The 13,259-nt window shown below is 31.5% G+C and overlaps 2 protein-coding genes across 2 annotated transcripts; one reads left to right on the plus strand and one right to left on the minus strand.

The window, feature by feature from the left end:
• The first annotated feature begins 2,558 nt into the window (after positions 1-2,558).
• On the plus strand, positions 2,559-6,192 carry LOC112797733 (hypersensitive-induced response protein-like protein 2). The gene is made up of 6 exons (XM_025840815.3): positions 2,559-3,556; positions 4,167-4,366; positions 4,729-4,849; positions 5,005-5,096; positions 5,188-5,284; positions 5,649-6,192. The coding sequence occupies exons 2-6, from the start codon at positions 4,178-4,180 to the stop codon at positions 6,017-6,019; spliced, it is 870 nt and encodes a 289-aa protein (XP_025696600.1). The 5' UTR covers positions 2,559-3,556; positions 4,167-4,177; the 3' UTR covers positions 6,020-6,192.
• Positions 6,193-6,568: 376 nt separating this feature from the next.
• Positions 6,569-10,064, minus strand: LOC112797735 (outer plastidial membrane protein porin). The gene is made up of 6 exons (XM_025840816.3): positions 9,762-10,064; positions 9,533-9,600; positions 8,168-8,278; positions 7,759-7,845; positions 7,409-7,617; positions 6,569-7,206 (listed from the first exon to the last, which is right to left on the minus strand). The coding sequence occupies exons 1-6, from the start codon at positions 9,808-9,810 to the stop codon at positions 6,900-6,902; spliced, it is 831 nt and encodes a 276-aa protein (XP_025696601.1). The 5' UTR covers positions 9,811-10,064; the 3' UTR covers positions 6,569-6,899.
• Between the last annotated feature and the right edge of the window lie 3,195 nt (positions 10,065-13,259).

The following is a 13,259-nucleotide window of genomic DNA, read 5'->3' on the forward strand; positions in this document are numbered from 1 at the left end:
GAAACCATAGCCTCCGTGAATACTCCCATATCCAGTCACTTCTCTCCCAACATGGCCATTTAAATCTCTTCCTAAGAAAATCTTATCTCCCAAAGGTATGCCTTGAACCAAACTCTTTAGATCCTCCCAAAACCTTATCTTGTGTTGTTCGTCCGAACCCACTTGCGGTGCATAGGCACTAATCACATGGCAAGTACCTCCCTCCACCACAAGTTTGATAGAGATGATCCGATCTCCCACCCTCTTGACATCCACTACGTCCTTCTTCTACTGCTTATCCACAATTATTCCAACTACATTCTTATTCTTCACCTTTCTTATATACCAAAGTTTGAAACCAGAAGTATCAAACTCCCTAACCTTTGTACCAACCTATTTCGTTTTTTGTAGACACATAATGTTAATCTTCATCCTTGTCATGGCGTCCATCACCTTCATAGACTTTCCTGTTAGTTAATTGACAGGTACTAATTTGTTTAATTTTAATATTTTGAAAGACTAATCTATTTAATTTTAAAGTTTAGAAAGATTAATATGTACATAAAGAATCTGAATTTGGAGATAGTGTTGTGAATGCGACCCGAACTATATTTCTACTCTTTTTACTGCTGTTCTTTCTACTTCAATAATTATTGTTACCGTTTCTATTATAAGTTAGTCCCTCAAAACTTTACTCTTCATTTTATCTTAATATCAACTTCTATTTTAGATAATATAGATAGATTTTTCAAGTATTATTAAATTTTGGGATGCACGAATTAGATAGCGGAGGACATGAACACCTCACTGATCATATCCTTCGTGATTGATCATTCAAACACGCTACCAAAATTGGTGTTGGATTTATATATGTATATTGTATTTATTGTGTAGGTATCGAGTTCTTAGACTTTGTCACGAGGTTATTTAATGAACCCTATAAGTTATTCTCAGGTATTAATTGATTGCCTCCTCGTTTAGGTATTAATTTTGCTATTTTTTTTTTCTATCATTAGAAATTTAAAATACTTACAGTTGAATACAATCTATTAGAGTTAAGTACGATTTTGATCTCTAATGTATAAATTAAAAAAAATTTTTACTTCTAACTTTTTGTTTGTATATAAAATCGTCCATAAAATTTAAAATTAAATTTTAAAATTGTATTTTCTATTTAAATATTAACATTTTAAATCAAATTATCCATAACAAAAAAAATTATAAAATAAAAAAAAACAAGAGAAAGAGAGTGTTTCTTCTTCTCAAAAGGGATAAGAGAAAAAGAAAAAAAAAAGCTGTCCACGATTCAATTTGTCTCCGTTTTCGCTGCCACCTTCGTCTTCGTACGGTTTTGGTCTGAGATAAGAATAATTTTAAAATCAAGATAGATCTTAAAGGAGATTTTGTATGCAAAAAAAAAAATTGGGAACAAAAAAAATTTCAGCCTATACTAAACTAAAATTGTATTTAATCCCAATAAATTATTTTCAGTTTTAAATATTTTAAGATTGTTATCTAGAGTTTTAAAATTATTTTTTTTCAGTTTTAAGTATTTTAAGATCGTTATCTAGAGTTTTAAAATTATTTTTTTATTCATACTCAAAGTAAATATCAAATTTCCAATATTTAGTTAAGCATGGATGAATCTTTTTATTCAACCACACACGCCCTGAATGAAATTTTGGTGCAACTAAGCAAACAAAAGTTTAGAATTGAATTTACTAGGCATACTATGTACAAGGCCCATAGACTTGGGTAAATTACTAATTATGTGATTGTCAATTCTATGGATTACGATTCCTTTTTCGCATTTTCTAATTCATATTTTGGGTAACCAGCCTCATAGCGTACTAAATGTATGAACTATGAACCTGGCAACTTGTTATTTATATACATTGTTTAATAATATGTTATAGTAGAAATAATACCACATAAGAAAAAATAAAAACAATAATACTCACCTAATTTTATATTTTTATCTTTTTTTCTTTTTTATATAATTGCTTTCAAAATTATGACATGAAAATATTATCTATTTTTAAATACTTTTTATTAAGTAAAAATTGTTATATTTTTAAATTTTTTATTAATTAAATATATTTTAATTCTTTATTTATTATATTTTATGTTAATAAGTTATATTTAGAATGTTTTATTTTTTATTTTTCTTTTTTAGTAATAAATAAAATTTTAAGACATTTCTTTTTTTTTTCGGAACACATTTGTCATAAAAATATCCTTGGTGAATAAAATAAAATTGTATTTACAAAATCAACCAAGTCACAAAATATTAAATTTATACATACACAAAAGTGTTATCTATGTCTTATTCATCCATATCATAATGACATACATTATTCTTATAATATACCCACTCATCGCAGTTTCCACATTGACTTTAATAAAGTAAGTTAAAAAATGGAAAACAACTATAAAAGAATGTTGAGAAATAACGAGGAAGGAAGAAAGAAGATATTTGTAATTTGAAAATATTCCACATATGATTACAAAAACGCGTGGTCCCTACGATTAAATGCTGTTTGGTTTTGGTTTTGGCGTCTTGCCCATATTGAAAAGACAACCAAAAAAATGAAAGTAAGGCAATGTTTGTTTCATGAAACTGAAATTGAAACTGAAACTGACCCTTTGCATTATGTTAGTTAGGCCTCCCCGTTTTTTTTTCCTTCCTTATTTGCTTAGGATTTTGGTTCCTTACTACTGAAGGAGCCTCTGTGGTTCGTTCCTTGGATGGCAACTGGGACAAATTCAGGGAACGATAACTCGGAATTCGCTTAGTTTTCGACTTTTCAAAAATATAGACTGAAATTTAGTACTGTCTTTAGTGATAAATTTAAAAAATAGTGATAATAGAGAGGTTGAAATTTTTGAAAAACTAAAATTTTAAGAGTTTGTTTAAAAATTATTTGGATATGAAAAAAGAATTATATTTTTTTTAAGAATAAATCATTTCTATTTAAGATTTAATTCTATAATTTGAAATGACTTTAACATATTAATAAAAAAAATCAATTCTTTAATTTAAAATAACTCTTATATGAACTAAATTTTTTTTATAATTTTGTCTTTAATAAAAGGAAAAAAGAAAATTAAATAAGTGTTAAGGCAAAATTAGAATAATCAATTATAAATAGAAATATTTTTGACATTTAACATATTAAACTTGTTTAGTATGAGAATTGATTTTAAAATCAGACTTTTTTGGTCTGATTTATAAATAAAAAAGGTGAGAATTTAATTATTTATTTTTATTTATTCTAAAATAAGAAAAAAAATTCTAATTCTTGAATAAATTCTAATTCAGAGATTTCCAAACAAGCTATAATAACATTTTTTTTTAAAAAAAATATTCATTTAATTTTTTAAGTTCTAATTTATCCCGAAAAATCTTCGCATTTTTCTTAAATTAGTTACAGTTTTTACCGTGCAGATAAAGTCACTAGTCACGACCTCTTTGTGAAGCTCCAAGTCCATGTACTAATTGCTCTATATATACATAGCAATACAAGTAAGACTCACAAGGCTAAGTTCATAGGAGGATATTCCATTCAATAGAAAGGTTAATAATTTCTCTTCTCTGCAGGAATTATTAGTTTTGTATTGTTGCTTTGCTTCGTTTGAGTGTTGGTGTTACTCTTTTCATAAATTGTAATTTTTGTTTTACCTTTTATGCTTGCTTTCTACTGCAAAATTCAAAAGAGAATGAAGATTTAATGCAGTTTAATTGATAAGGATCAGAATTGCTATGTTGTTTACTTACTTCTTGATTATTATCTCATGACATATCATGAATGATGTCATGGTTTTTCTCTTTTCTATCTCAATGATAGTTGAATGTTTAGGGTTCAAATTTCAATTATAGGTTTTAGCATATTTCCCTCTCGTAAGAGTAATTATCATCATTTTTCATTTTGGATTGATTTGTGTCTGAGATAATAAACTAGTAATGTTTGTGTGTTAATTCTTTTCTTTTTCTAGTCATAGTTCCATACTCATAGTCATAATTAGCTGAAAACAAAAACTTGGTATTATCTTTATGTTTCTTATTGTTTAAAATTTCTCCTTGAGTATATTGTTGTGTTGAAATTTTTGCTAGATTCTTGTGTTTTGATAAAGATTATTTCATTAATTATAACCTAGTTTACTGAGTAAATGCTATTCAAGTGCAGAATTGAAAGATATGGGTCAAGCTTTAGGTTGTATTATAGTTGGGCAATCAAATGTGGCTATTAAGGAGCACTTTGGGAAATTTGATGATATTCTGCAACCTGGGTGTCACTGCCTGCCTTGGTGCCTCGGATACCAGATAGCCGGCGGCCTTTCCCTCCGTGTGCAGCAACTCGATGTCAAATGCGAGACAAAAACCAAGGTTTCTTTTGCTTTCTTTACCTCCTCCTTCTGTAATATTAGCTCTTCTTTAGATGATATGATTTGTGATCACTTTGTTTTGTGTTCAGAACACTACTCAAAGTTATAATTGGTTAAGAACAACAATTTGCCTATGAGAGATTGTGTGAATTTTAAAACTTTTAATTTTTCAACTGTGATTAATTTTGCAAAGTAGTACAGTTGCATATTGTTCCCTATGTTATTTCTTTTGATCTATGCTTCAGGAAATTTCCTTGTTCTCCAATATACCTTTTACCTTTTAAGATTTAGAAGGTAGATGTGTGTTTTCCATTTGATCTATTGTGAACAATTGTTAAAGGTTAACTCTGATATACTTGTTAGGATAATGTGTTTGTCAATGTGGTTGCTTCCGTGCAATACCGCGCCTTGGCCGATAAAGCATCTGACGCCTTCTATAGGCTCACCAACACAAAGGAACAGATACAGTCCTATGTTTTCGACGGTATGTGGAATGATCGATTATTGTGCTTGATTCTGTTTTAGAAATGTTACTTACCTGAAATTAATGCAAGATCACTCCATTAATGGAACTATATAGTATCTACTGCTTCTATAGAATGCTGCTTATGTTTTTTTTTTTTTTTTGTATTTCTTCAGTTATCAGGGCAAGTGTGCCAAAGTTGGAGCTGGATGCTGTCTTTGAGCAGAAGAACGACATAGCAAGGGCCGTCGAAGATGAGCTTGAAAAGGTGTTATTTCGGCCTGCAATTTCAACTTTTGTTATCATAATCCTTGTCAATTACTTTGTGATTAACAAATTATCTTAAACTCTTGTTTTAGGCCATGTCTGCTTATGGATATGAGATTGTTCAGACCCTTATTGTTGATATAGAGCCTGATGTTCATGTCAAGAGAGCTATGAATGAGATTAATGCAGGTAATCTGTTCTTAGTTGATCAAAAATTACTTTTAACATGCATAAATATTCATATATACATGCAGCTTTTCATATATTTGCTTGCATTTCAACTTTCTCTTTCAAAGTTCAAACTAATTAAGTAAACATAATCATAATCACTCATTTGGTAGACTTGGAACTCTTTTCTTGTCTTAAATTTTAAAGACATGAGCTATTCTTGTCTCAAACCCCAAGTTTGTGAGTGTGAGCCCGCACGCATGTGTTAAAGACATGACCTGCATAAGTGGACAGAAAGAGTGTTCTTAAAACCCTTTTCTCATTTGGTTTATCATTGTAATGAAGGTTATATCTCCTAATAACCATTTCTCTATTTTCTCAACAGCTGCTAGATTAAGGCTAGCTGCGAATGAAAAGGCTGAAGCAGAGAAAATACTTCAGATCAAGAAAGCCGAGGGAGAAGCCGAGTCCAAATACCTGTCGGGACTTGGAATAGCTCGACAGCGCCAGGCCATTGTGGATGGACTGAGGGACAGTGTGCTTGCATTCTCCGAGAACGTGCCCGGGACAACAGCAAAAGATATCATGGACATGGTTCTGGTGACACAATACTTCGACACAATGAAGGAAATTGGTGCTTCTTCAAAGTCCTCAGCAGTGTTCATACCACATGGTCCTGGTGCTGTTAGGGATGTTTCTGAGCAAATCAGAGATGGTTTACTTCAGGCCAATGCCTCGCCAAATCTCTTAAATTAAGCCTTTTTCTGGAATTGTAAATGACAATACTAATGTATATTGTGTGTGTGTGTGTGTGCTTTCTGGATAATTGATGCTTTTGTGCTTGATTTTGTGTTTTAAAGACTAGTTGTTAAAGCTTTCAATATTAAAGATTGGTGGAAGCCTGCAAGGATTACTTAGATTTTCTTTAATTATGTCTCATTTGCGTGTGTTTAAATTTACATTTTGTATATTCTTGCTAACAATTAAAATTGCCTTAGCTTATTAATCATGCTTCCTAAGGAGCTTAATGGATAGAAGAATAGAGAGATGGAAACTCACATCATATTACAGAATCCAAACTAAGGTATCGATTCTTGCTTCTATAATTCATTGAGAAAAATGAAATCTTTTACTTCCTATAAAAAAAATTACTTCTAAAACAAATCCCAAACGTAAGCATACATTTGCTGCTTCTTTTTCTCTCTTTCTCTCCCTTTTTTGCCAAAAATAAATTTACAACTAATATTTGCTTACGTAGTTCGAAAACGTTATTCTTAAAAGAAATTAAACAAATACATCAATCACTTTATATCAAAATCAATTATACCTACAATTATTTATTCAAAAACAGAACCAAACATGTATCCGATCCAAGAGGCATAATAAACAAACAACCATTGTAGGAACAAAAACAATATAAAAATTTCGCGCAAGTTAAAGCCTCAACAATGAGTCAAACCATTTGGTTTATAAAAAAACCTACTTATTTTTACAAAGTTGAATTGCTCAAATGTAAAGAAAACATAAACACTTCTTGCCCAAGAAGAACCACCAACTTTAAGAAAATAAAAACTGCATGCTTCCTATCCCCCTTCCCCCCCTATAACAAAGCTCATGCCAAGATGGATAAAAACTCCTAGGGCTTGAGAACCAAACCCAATCCAATCTTCGCACTCTTCTCAATCGCCTTGGTGTCCACTTCCCCGGAAATAGTGAAGAACGATTTGGGGCGCCACTCATGCTGGATGAGAGCACTTGCCCTGCCGTAGTTGTTGACGCGAGCCTTCGCTGTGGTCAAGGGGTCCAACGCGTGCTGGGCACCAAGGGTGAGGGTGTTCTCGTTGGACGAGAACCTGTGAGTCACCTCGGCACCAACAGCAGTGTTGGTCAAGGGGTTGACCACATGATAATATGAAGCATTCAAAGCATCGCCCTTGTCATTCCTGCACGCAAGAATTCGTATCAGAATAGAATTAAACTAAAAAGAGTACACATTAATTCATTTTTTCATGACAAGCTACAAATTCTAAACAGATCATCATAAAATTCGGTATCTCCACAAGTGGTTAACATTAAAGTTGAAGTCAAATAAATGCAGACAATTCAACAAAAATTATGGCTTGAAAGGGGGCATCTATTACTCACACAGTCAATGCGGCAATCAAGTCATCTTTGGTGAAGCTGACTCCCGCGTTCGATTTTGTCAAATCCCCACTTTTGGTATCATATGAAAGATCCACTCCGAGAGCAAGAATGCTAGTTCCAAAAACAGCAGAAAGGTTCACGATTGGGTTTGCCGTCAACCCAACACTGGTGTTCACTCCAGCATAGTCGTGCAAGTACTGAAGTTCCACCTGTTTAAAAGAATATCCAACAACTTAATACCAATTAAGTATTAGAATGTAATAAATTTACCCAGATTTATCGAGGTTGGTTTCTCTAACTGCATAATTATTCTAGAGGCATGAATATGTATAAATTTATTATGTTCTTACCTTGCCAGACCTTTGATCAGGAACTTTGAAGCTAAAGATAGCCTTCAAACCAGGGGTAGGCTCATCAACAGTGATGGTTGTGAAGAGCTGAAAGGAACCATCGTGAATCAAGTTTAGCAAAACTATCATACGAAAAAATAAATAAGTTGCATTAACAATTAGACATTGAAAAGCTGTTCCCTTGAAAAATTTCAATTTCAAAGAGATTACAATTTCACATGCCACTGCTACATATAATCTAATATGCCAACAAAGTCATTAATCTAACCAACAGTTCAATGCAAAAACGGGATTAATAATTATGTTATGGGTGATATATCAGAACCAAGGCAGTACAAAACTCAGTATAATGGGTGATAAATCAGATAGTAAGAAATATAAACAATCCAAACACAAACGCCAAACTTACATTAGAATCTGTATCAACTTTGATATCGGTGGTGACATTTCTGTTCTTCAACTGGGTGTTAACATCACCCACAAACAATTCACCTTTCCTGGTTCCTGATGACGTGATGGCCTGCATCAGCAAACATAAACATTAGACATGTAGCGAAACAGAGGTTTAAATGATACTAAAATCATGGATGACATTTTTTTATAAAATGGGCTCCACAGTATCGATTTAAAGAATGCATTTAAAGCACATAAGTGCAAACTGATTTGCTACTTTAAAACAAATTCAATGAATTTCTAGGGTTCTGCAAAGCATAGGATACAAGTCATTAAAACATTTTTGTAGCAGATACATCCGAGATCTTTACCAAATATTAAAATTTACACACTTAACACCTTTAATTCAAGTAGATCATGGCAGCAAGTAGGGAATATTGGACAACCCCCAAAACACTATGCGAATAAGTTGAACACTCATAATTAAAACTTAAAAACCCTAACAATTTTGGGGCTTCTAGAACATCACACCTCTTATGAGGCATTTATCAATCATTTTAATCGATGCTATAACAAAAAGGGTTAAATTACACATAATTGAGTCCTAACATGCACAACTACTATAGAAATACGCTTCTCACTTTAATTTTCAACTGAGGAAGAAAAAGGGCAGTGAAGCAAGTTACAAACCACCAAATGAGAGAAAGTGATGTCACAATCACCGAGAACAAAAAGACAATAATTCAAATAACCAAAGAAAAAAGAGGAGTGGAGTCTTTTCCTTTTCAAAAAGATATAAACATGGAATTGGATTAGAGGATGAAAAGGCAACATAAGTGTGAGATTAGTTCTTTAATCTCAAAACCAGTGGTCTCGTGTTCAAATCCTAGAAGAAGAAAAAATTGTTTTTCTTTTTTCAAGAAAAAGACCAAATAAGAGATACCAAAGCAACCAAACCAAGTACCCCAACTCTCATTATATATAGCTATAGATTTCATTCAAAACGGCTTATAATAAAGCTAGTAGCAAAACAAAATATGTTTTGTTCAATAATTAAGCATTGAAGAATGAAGACCCCTATATGTATAGTTATCAATAATTGAAATTTTTAAAAATCAAAATGAACAACACAGCATTTTTCAGTCAAAATAAAGAGAGATTATCAAAGTACAAAATCTCCAAACAGAATCCCTCCATTTAGTTCAAACCAGCTCATTCATTTCATCAACATTATTCACACAAGCAACACATTTACATCCAATAAAACATAATCCAACACTACAAAAGCAAATATTCATACCACTAATTCAACTTTCAAAAAAAAAAAAACAATGAACAGAACCTGAAAATTAAATTTCTTTTATTAAAAAAAATTACTCACAACTCCAGTGGGTGAGTAGGTACTGATAGTGAACTTCTGGTCACTGTGGTAGTCCTTGAACAACAGATCTACAAAAATGAAAAATAAAAACCGAAACTTTCAGGGTTTATAAAAAAAATCACAAATTCCATATTAAAAAAAAACCCACGAATTGCAAATTCAAAATCCAGCAGACGAAGAAACTAGATAGAGAAAACGGTGGAAGAGAGAGTAAGAGGGAGTAAGGTACCCCTGGCTTTTTTGCCGATTTCAGTGTAGAGACCAGGACCCTTTGCCATTGGAGAGAGAAAGAGAAAATGGGGATCGGAAAATTTTAATTTTTGTGGGGAAGAAAATCGGAGGAATAGTGAATGAAAGGTTGGTGTTTTGTGTTCGAGCGAATCTGAAATAAATTTATAGGTGAAACCCTAAATAAATATTAAATATTTCTTTTCGGAAGGGTTTTTTTTTTTATATAATTTTCTCCAAGGCTTTGTTCTCAAGAAAGGAAATTCTGATGATGTCATCTCCACCGTTGGTTGATGGGTGCTCTAAAATCTAAAGTCTTGTCATTTCCCAATTTTGCAGGTTTTTGTTTAATTTGGATTTTATCATTTTACTTTAATGTAGATACTAATTAATTCATTATGAAAAATAAAATTTGGGCTAAAATTATATTAATTTATAAAAATATGTTAAAGATGTAAAACCGTAGATAATGGATTAAATGTTGAAATTAATAAAATTATTAAAAATAATATTCAAAATTATAACAAAAATAATATCGAGAGATATGAATAATAAATAAATTTTGAAAAATTTAAAAAGTCACAAAATAATTAAAATATATTTTTTATAAATAACAAATAAATTTTGTATTTGATAAATAACTTGTGCATTTTATTCGATCTTTTATTATGAACACTTCAAAATATATTTAGAAAACAAATACCGAAATGGATTAAAATTCAATCACCAGATTTTCAATTTCTTTTTTATGTTTTAAAAATTTTATGGTCATTTACAAAATATTCACTTGATATAAAATTATTAAATTTTAAAAATAAATTTATTTTCTAGTCATAATAGCAAAGAAATTGTATTAATATCTGATTTTTAAAGTTATTTTAAAAAATATATATTTAATATTTAGTTATTTTTATTGTGTTTTAAAATCATTTTTTTCTGAATATATTTGCTATTCATATTTTTCGATGTATTTAGAAATATAAATTTTTTTGGTACAATTGAAAACAATTATGTGAAATTAATAATGATCATATTGGAAAAATAATTTGTATTTTATTCTAAGTGAAGATTAAACAAAAAGGACGAAAACGTTCATTATTGAATTGAAATAATTTATAAAATTTTCTATTGTTAAGTTTGTGAATTGAATAATCTACAAACGGAAAATTCTTGAAAGTTATATTAATTTTAACGGCCTATTACACATACAAGCAATAAGGTCTTATAAGTGTTACAAGTCTCCAACCCACAAATATTCCACACGCGCACTAATTATATTGAATGGAGCATAACATTCACGTGTTCCCACTCAAACGGTTACGCTTCTCTTCGCGTAAACCGCCCCTTAATGGCAGACTCTTCTACTTCTTTCACTTCTCAAAGCCATTCAAAGAAAACGCAACCCTTCCATTTTCGAGCAACATTTGAAACTTAAGATATACAACTCGTCGCTAGCATTCGAAAACTCCATCAACACACCATAAAATTCTCGATCAAGAATTTCCAAAGAAAACAAAGCTATAATACTCAAGGTACGTTACATTACCATTCCTGTATATTTTCCAGATTTCGAACTAGGTTTTACTGTTCTTCTAGGTTTTACTGTTCCTTGTTCTAGGTCTCATTTTACAGTTTTTAATGTTCTACTTGTTCTAGGTTTTACTGTTATTCTTACTTATAGGTTATTCTGTTCTTCTTAGTTGTTCTAGGTGTTACTGTTCTTGGTGTTCTAGTTCTTCTGGTAACTGATTTTTGGGAGTATATTGCGTGATTTGGTGGGTGTATATTGAGTATTTTGTTGGGTGTATATAGCATAATTTGTTGGGTGTATATTTCTGAACTGATATACTGTAATATAGTCAACAGTTGCAACTGTTCTAATATTTGCTTGTCCATGGGTGTATATTGCTTGACCTTGTAATGTTGCTTGACCTTGTATATTAATGCATGTTTGAGTGATATCTGACTGATATCTATGGGTGTATCTGACTCATATCTATGGGTGTATCTGAATCATATCTATGGGTGTATCTTACTGATATCTATAGGTGTATTTTTCATTTCAGAAAAAATGGCAGGCAGAAACCAAGCTGAAAAAAATGTAAGAACAAATATATGTCTTAGATGAAATCAGTTTTATATAATAGAAATATATCTGACTATAATTTTGCTTTGTTTACAGCAAACCAAAGACCTTAAGTGTGCAACACATTTGTTAAGTGAGAAATTCATAAACATGAGCGAGGAGAAGAAAACAATTGTTAGGAATTTGGGATTTGGTGGCCTGATGCACATCCCGCCGCTAAGGGTGCATCACCAAATTGTCAGATAGATTCTAAGGATATTGACACTGATTAATGTAAATGTTATATAGTCCTGTAACAAATTGAACACATGCTGTAAAAATTTTCTAATTATAATCCAGTTTATTGTAAAATTTCTTTCAATAATTAAAATCTCTCTGCTGTATTCAAAATGTATGAATTACAGGTACTATAATATGAAGGAAAACATCAAACCAAATATACACGCATAACCTGCCATTTTTTACACCCAAAGAAAGTTGAATATACACCCAAAAATCTATCCCCCTGATGCTTTATCCCTAAAATCCTGAACCCTAAACACTTAAAACCTAAACCCTAACCCCTAACCCGTAAACCCTAAAACCCTAAATCCTAAACCCTAATACCTAAAACCCTTAAACCGTTGTAAAAAAAAAACAATATTTTATAATATAAAAACAAGATTCTGAAGTATATATATGTATATATATGTAAAATGTGAAATACAAAAAAAATCAGAAATACACCCAAAAGAATGCATGCTCTCGCTCCTTTGTGTGCTTCTCATCCCTATCCAGAAGTGGTGATCCAGATAGATTGGAACCCATATATGATGGTCTTCATAGAGATCTGCAGAATACACCCAAACACAGACTATAAATATACCCGAAAAAAATTAAATTTACACATCTGCTGCAGATTTTAAACAAACATTACTTGAAAGCCACTTGTTGTCCACAAGACCAAAATTCAGCAGAAAATCATTTCAATTCCTATCAAATGAGTCTTTAAGCACACCCACGCTTCTCGCACTTCTCTCGTAATGTAATTCATCACATCATTTTCAATAAAATTTAACTCGCAATGACCGCCGGCACCCGCAACAAATGATTGGTAAGTTTTGCTTAGTCTAATACCAGCCTCCTCGTTATTCTCTATTGTACGACGAATGGACATGCTTAGTTCCCTGTGCTGTTTGAGATATTTTAGATTTCCATTTTCCCTCTCTGCTACATGTAATCAATTGGTTCTTAATCTCGTTTCCCTTCCTATTTGTGCTCCGAACTCTTGTAGAAAACCCTGCAGCCTTGGCGTAGTTCCTGTAAACTTTTCCAGCAACTTCAAGGATGGTAAAGGTCATTCCAACCTTGGAAACAAACTGGTCATCAACAACAGAGAGAGGCTGCAGAATACACAATGTCAAAAACTAAAAA

This window comes from Arachis hypogaea, chromosome 4, assembly GCF_003086295.3.
Source record: "Arachis hypogaea cultivar Tifrunner chromosome 4, arahy.Tifrunner.gnm2.J5K5, whole genome shotgun sequence".
NCBI lineage: Eukaryota > Viridiplantae > Streptophyta > Magnoliopsida > Fabales > Fabaceae > Arachis > Arachis hypogaea.

What these genes read in the sequence shown, in the direction of transcription:
- LOC112797733 (XM_025840815.3), top strand. Translation starts at nt 4,178, where the DNA reads ATGGGTCAAGCTTTAGGTTGTATTATAGTTGGGCAATCAAATGTGGCT. An exon ending in AATGCGAGACAAAAACCAAG is followed by an intron (nt 4,367 to 4,728) that starts GTTTCTTTTGCT and finishes TATACTTGTTAG; the next exon opens with GATAATGTGTTTGTCAATGT. An exon ending in ACAGTCCTATGTTTTCGACG is followed by an intron (nt 4,850 to 5,004) that starts GTATGTGGAATG and finishes GTATTTCTTCAG; the next exon opens with TTATCAGGGCAAGTGTGCCA.
- LOC112797735 (XM_025840816.3), bottom strand. Translation starts at nt 9,810, where the DNA reads ATGGCAAAGGGTCCTGGTCTCTACACTGAAATCGGCAAAAAAGCCAGG. An exon ending in AATCGGCAAAAAAGCCAGGG is followed by an intron (nt 9,601 to 9,761) that starts GTACCTTACTCC and finishes TCATTTTTGTAG; the next exon opens with ATCTGTTGTTCAAGGACTAC. An exon ending in CTGATCAAAGGTCTGGCAAG is followed by an intron (nt 7,618 to 7,758) that starts GTAAGAACATAA and finishes TCTTTTAAACAG; the next exon opens with GTGGAACTTCAGTACTTGCA.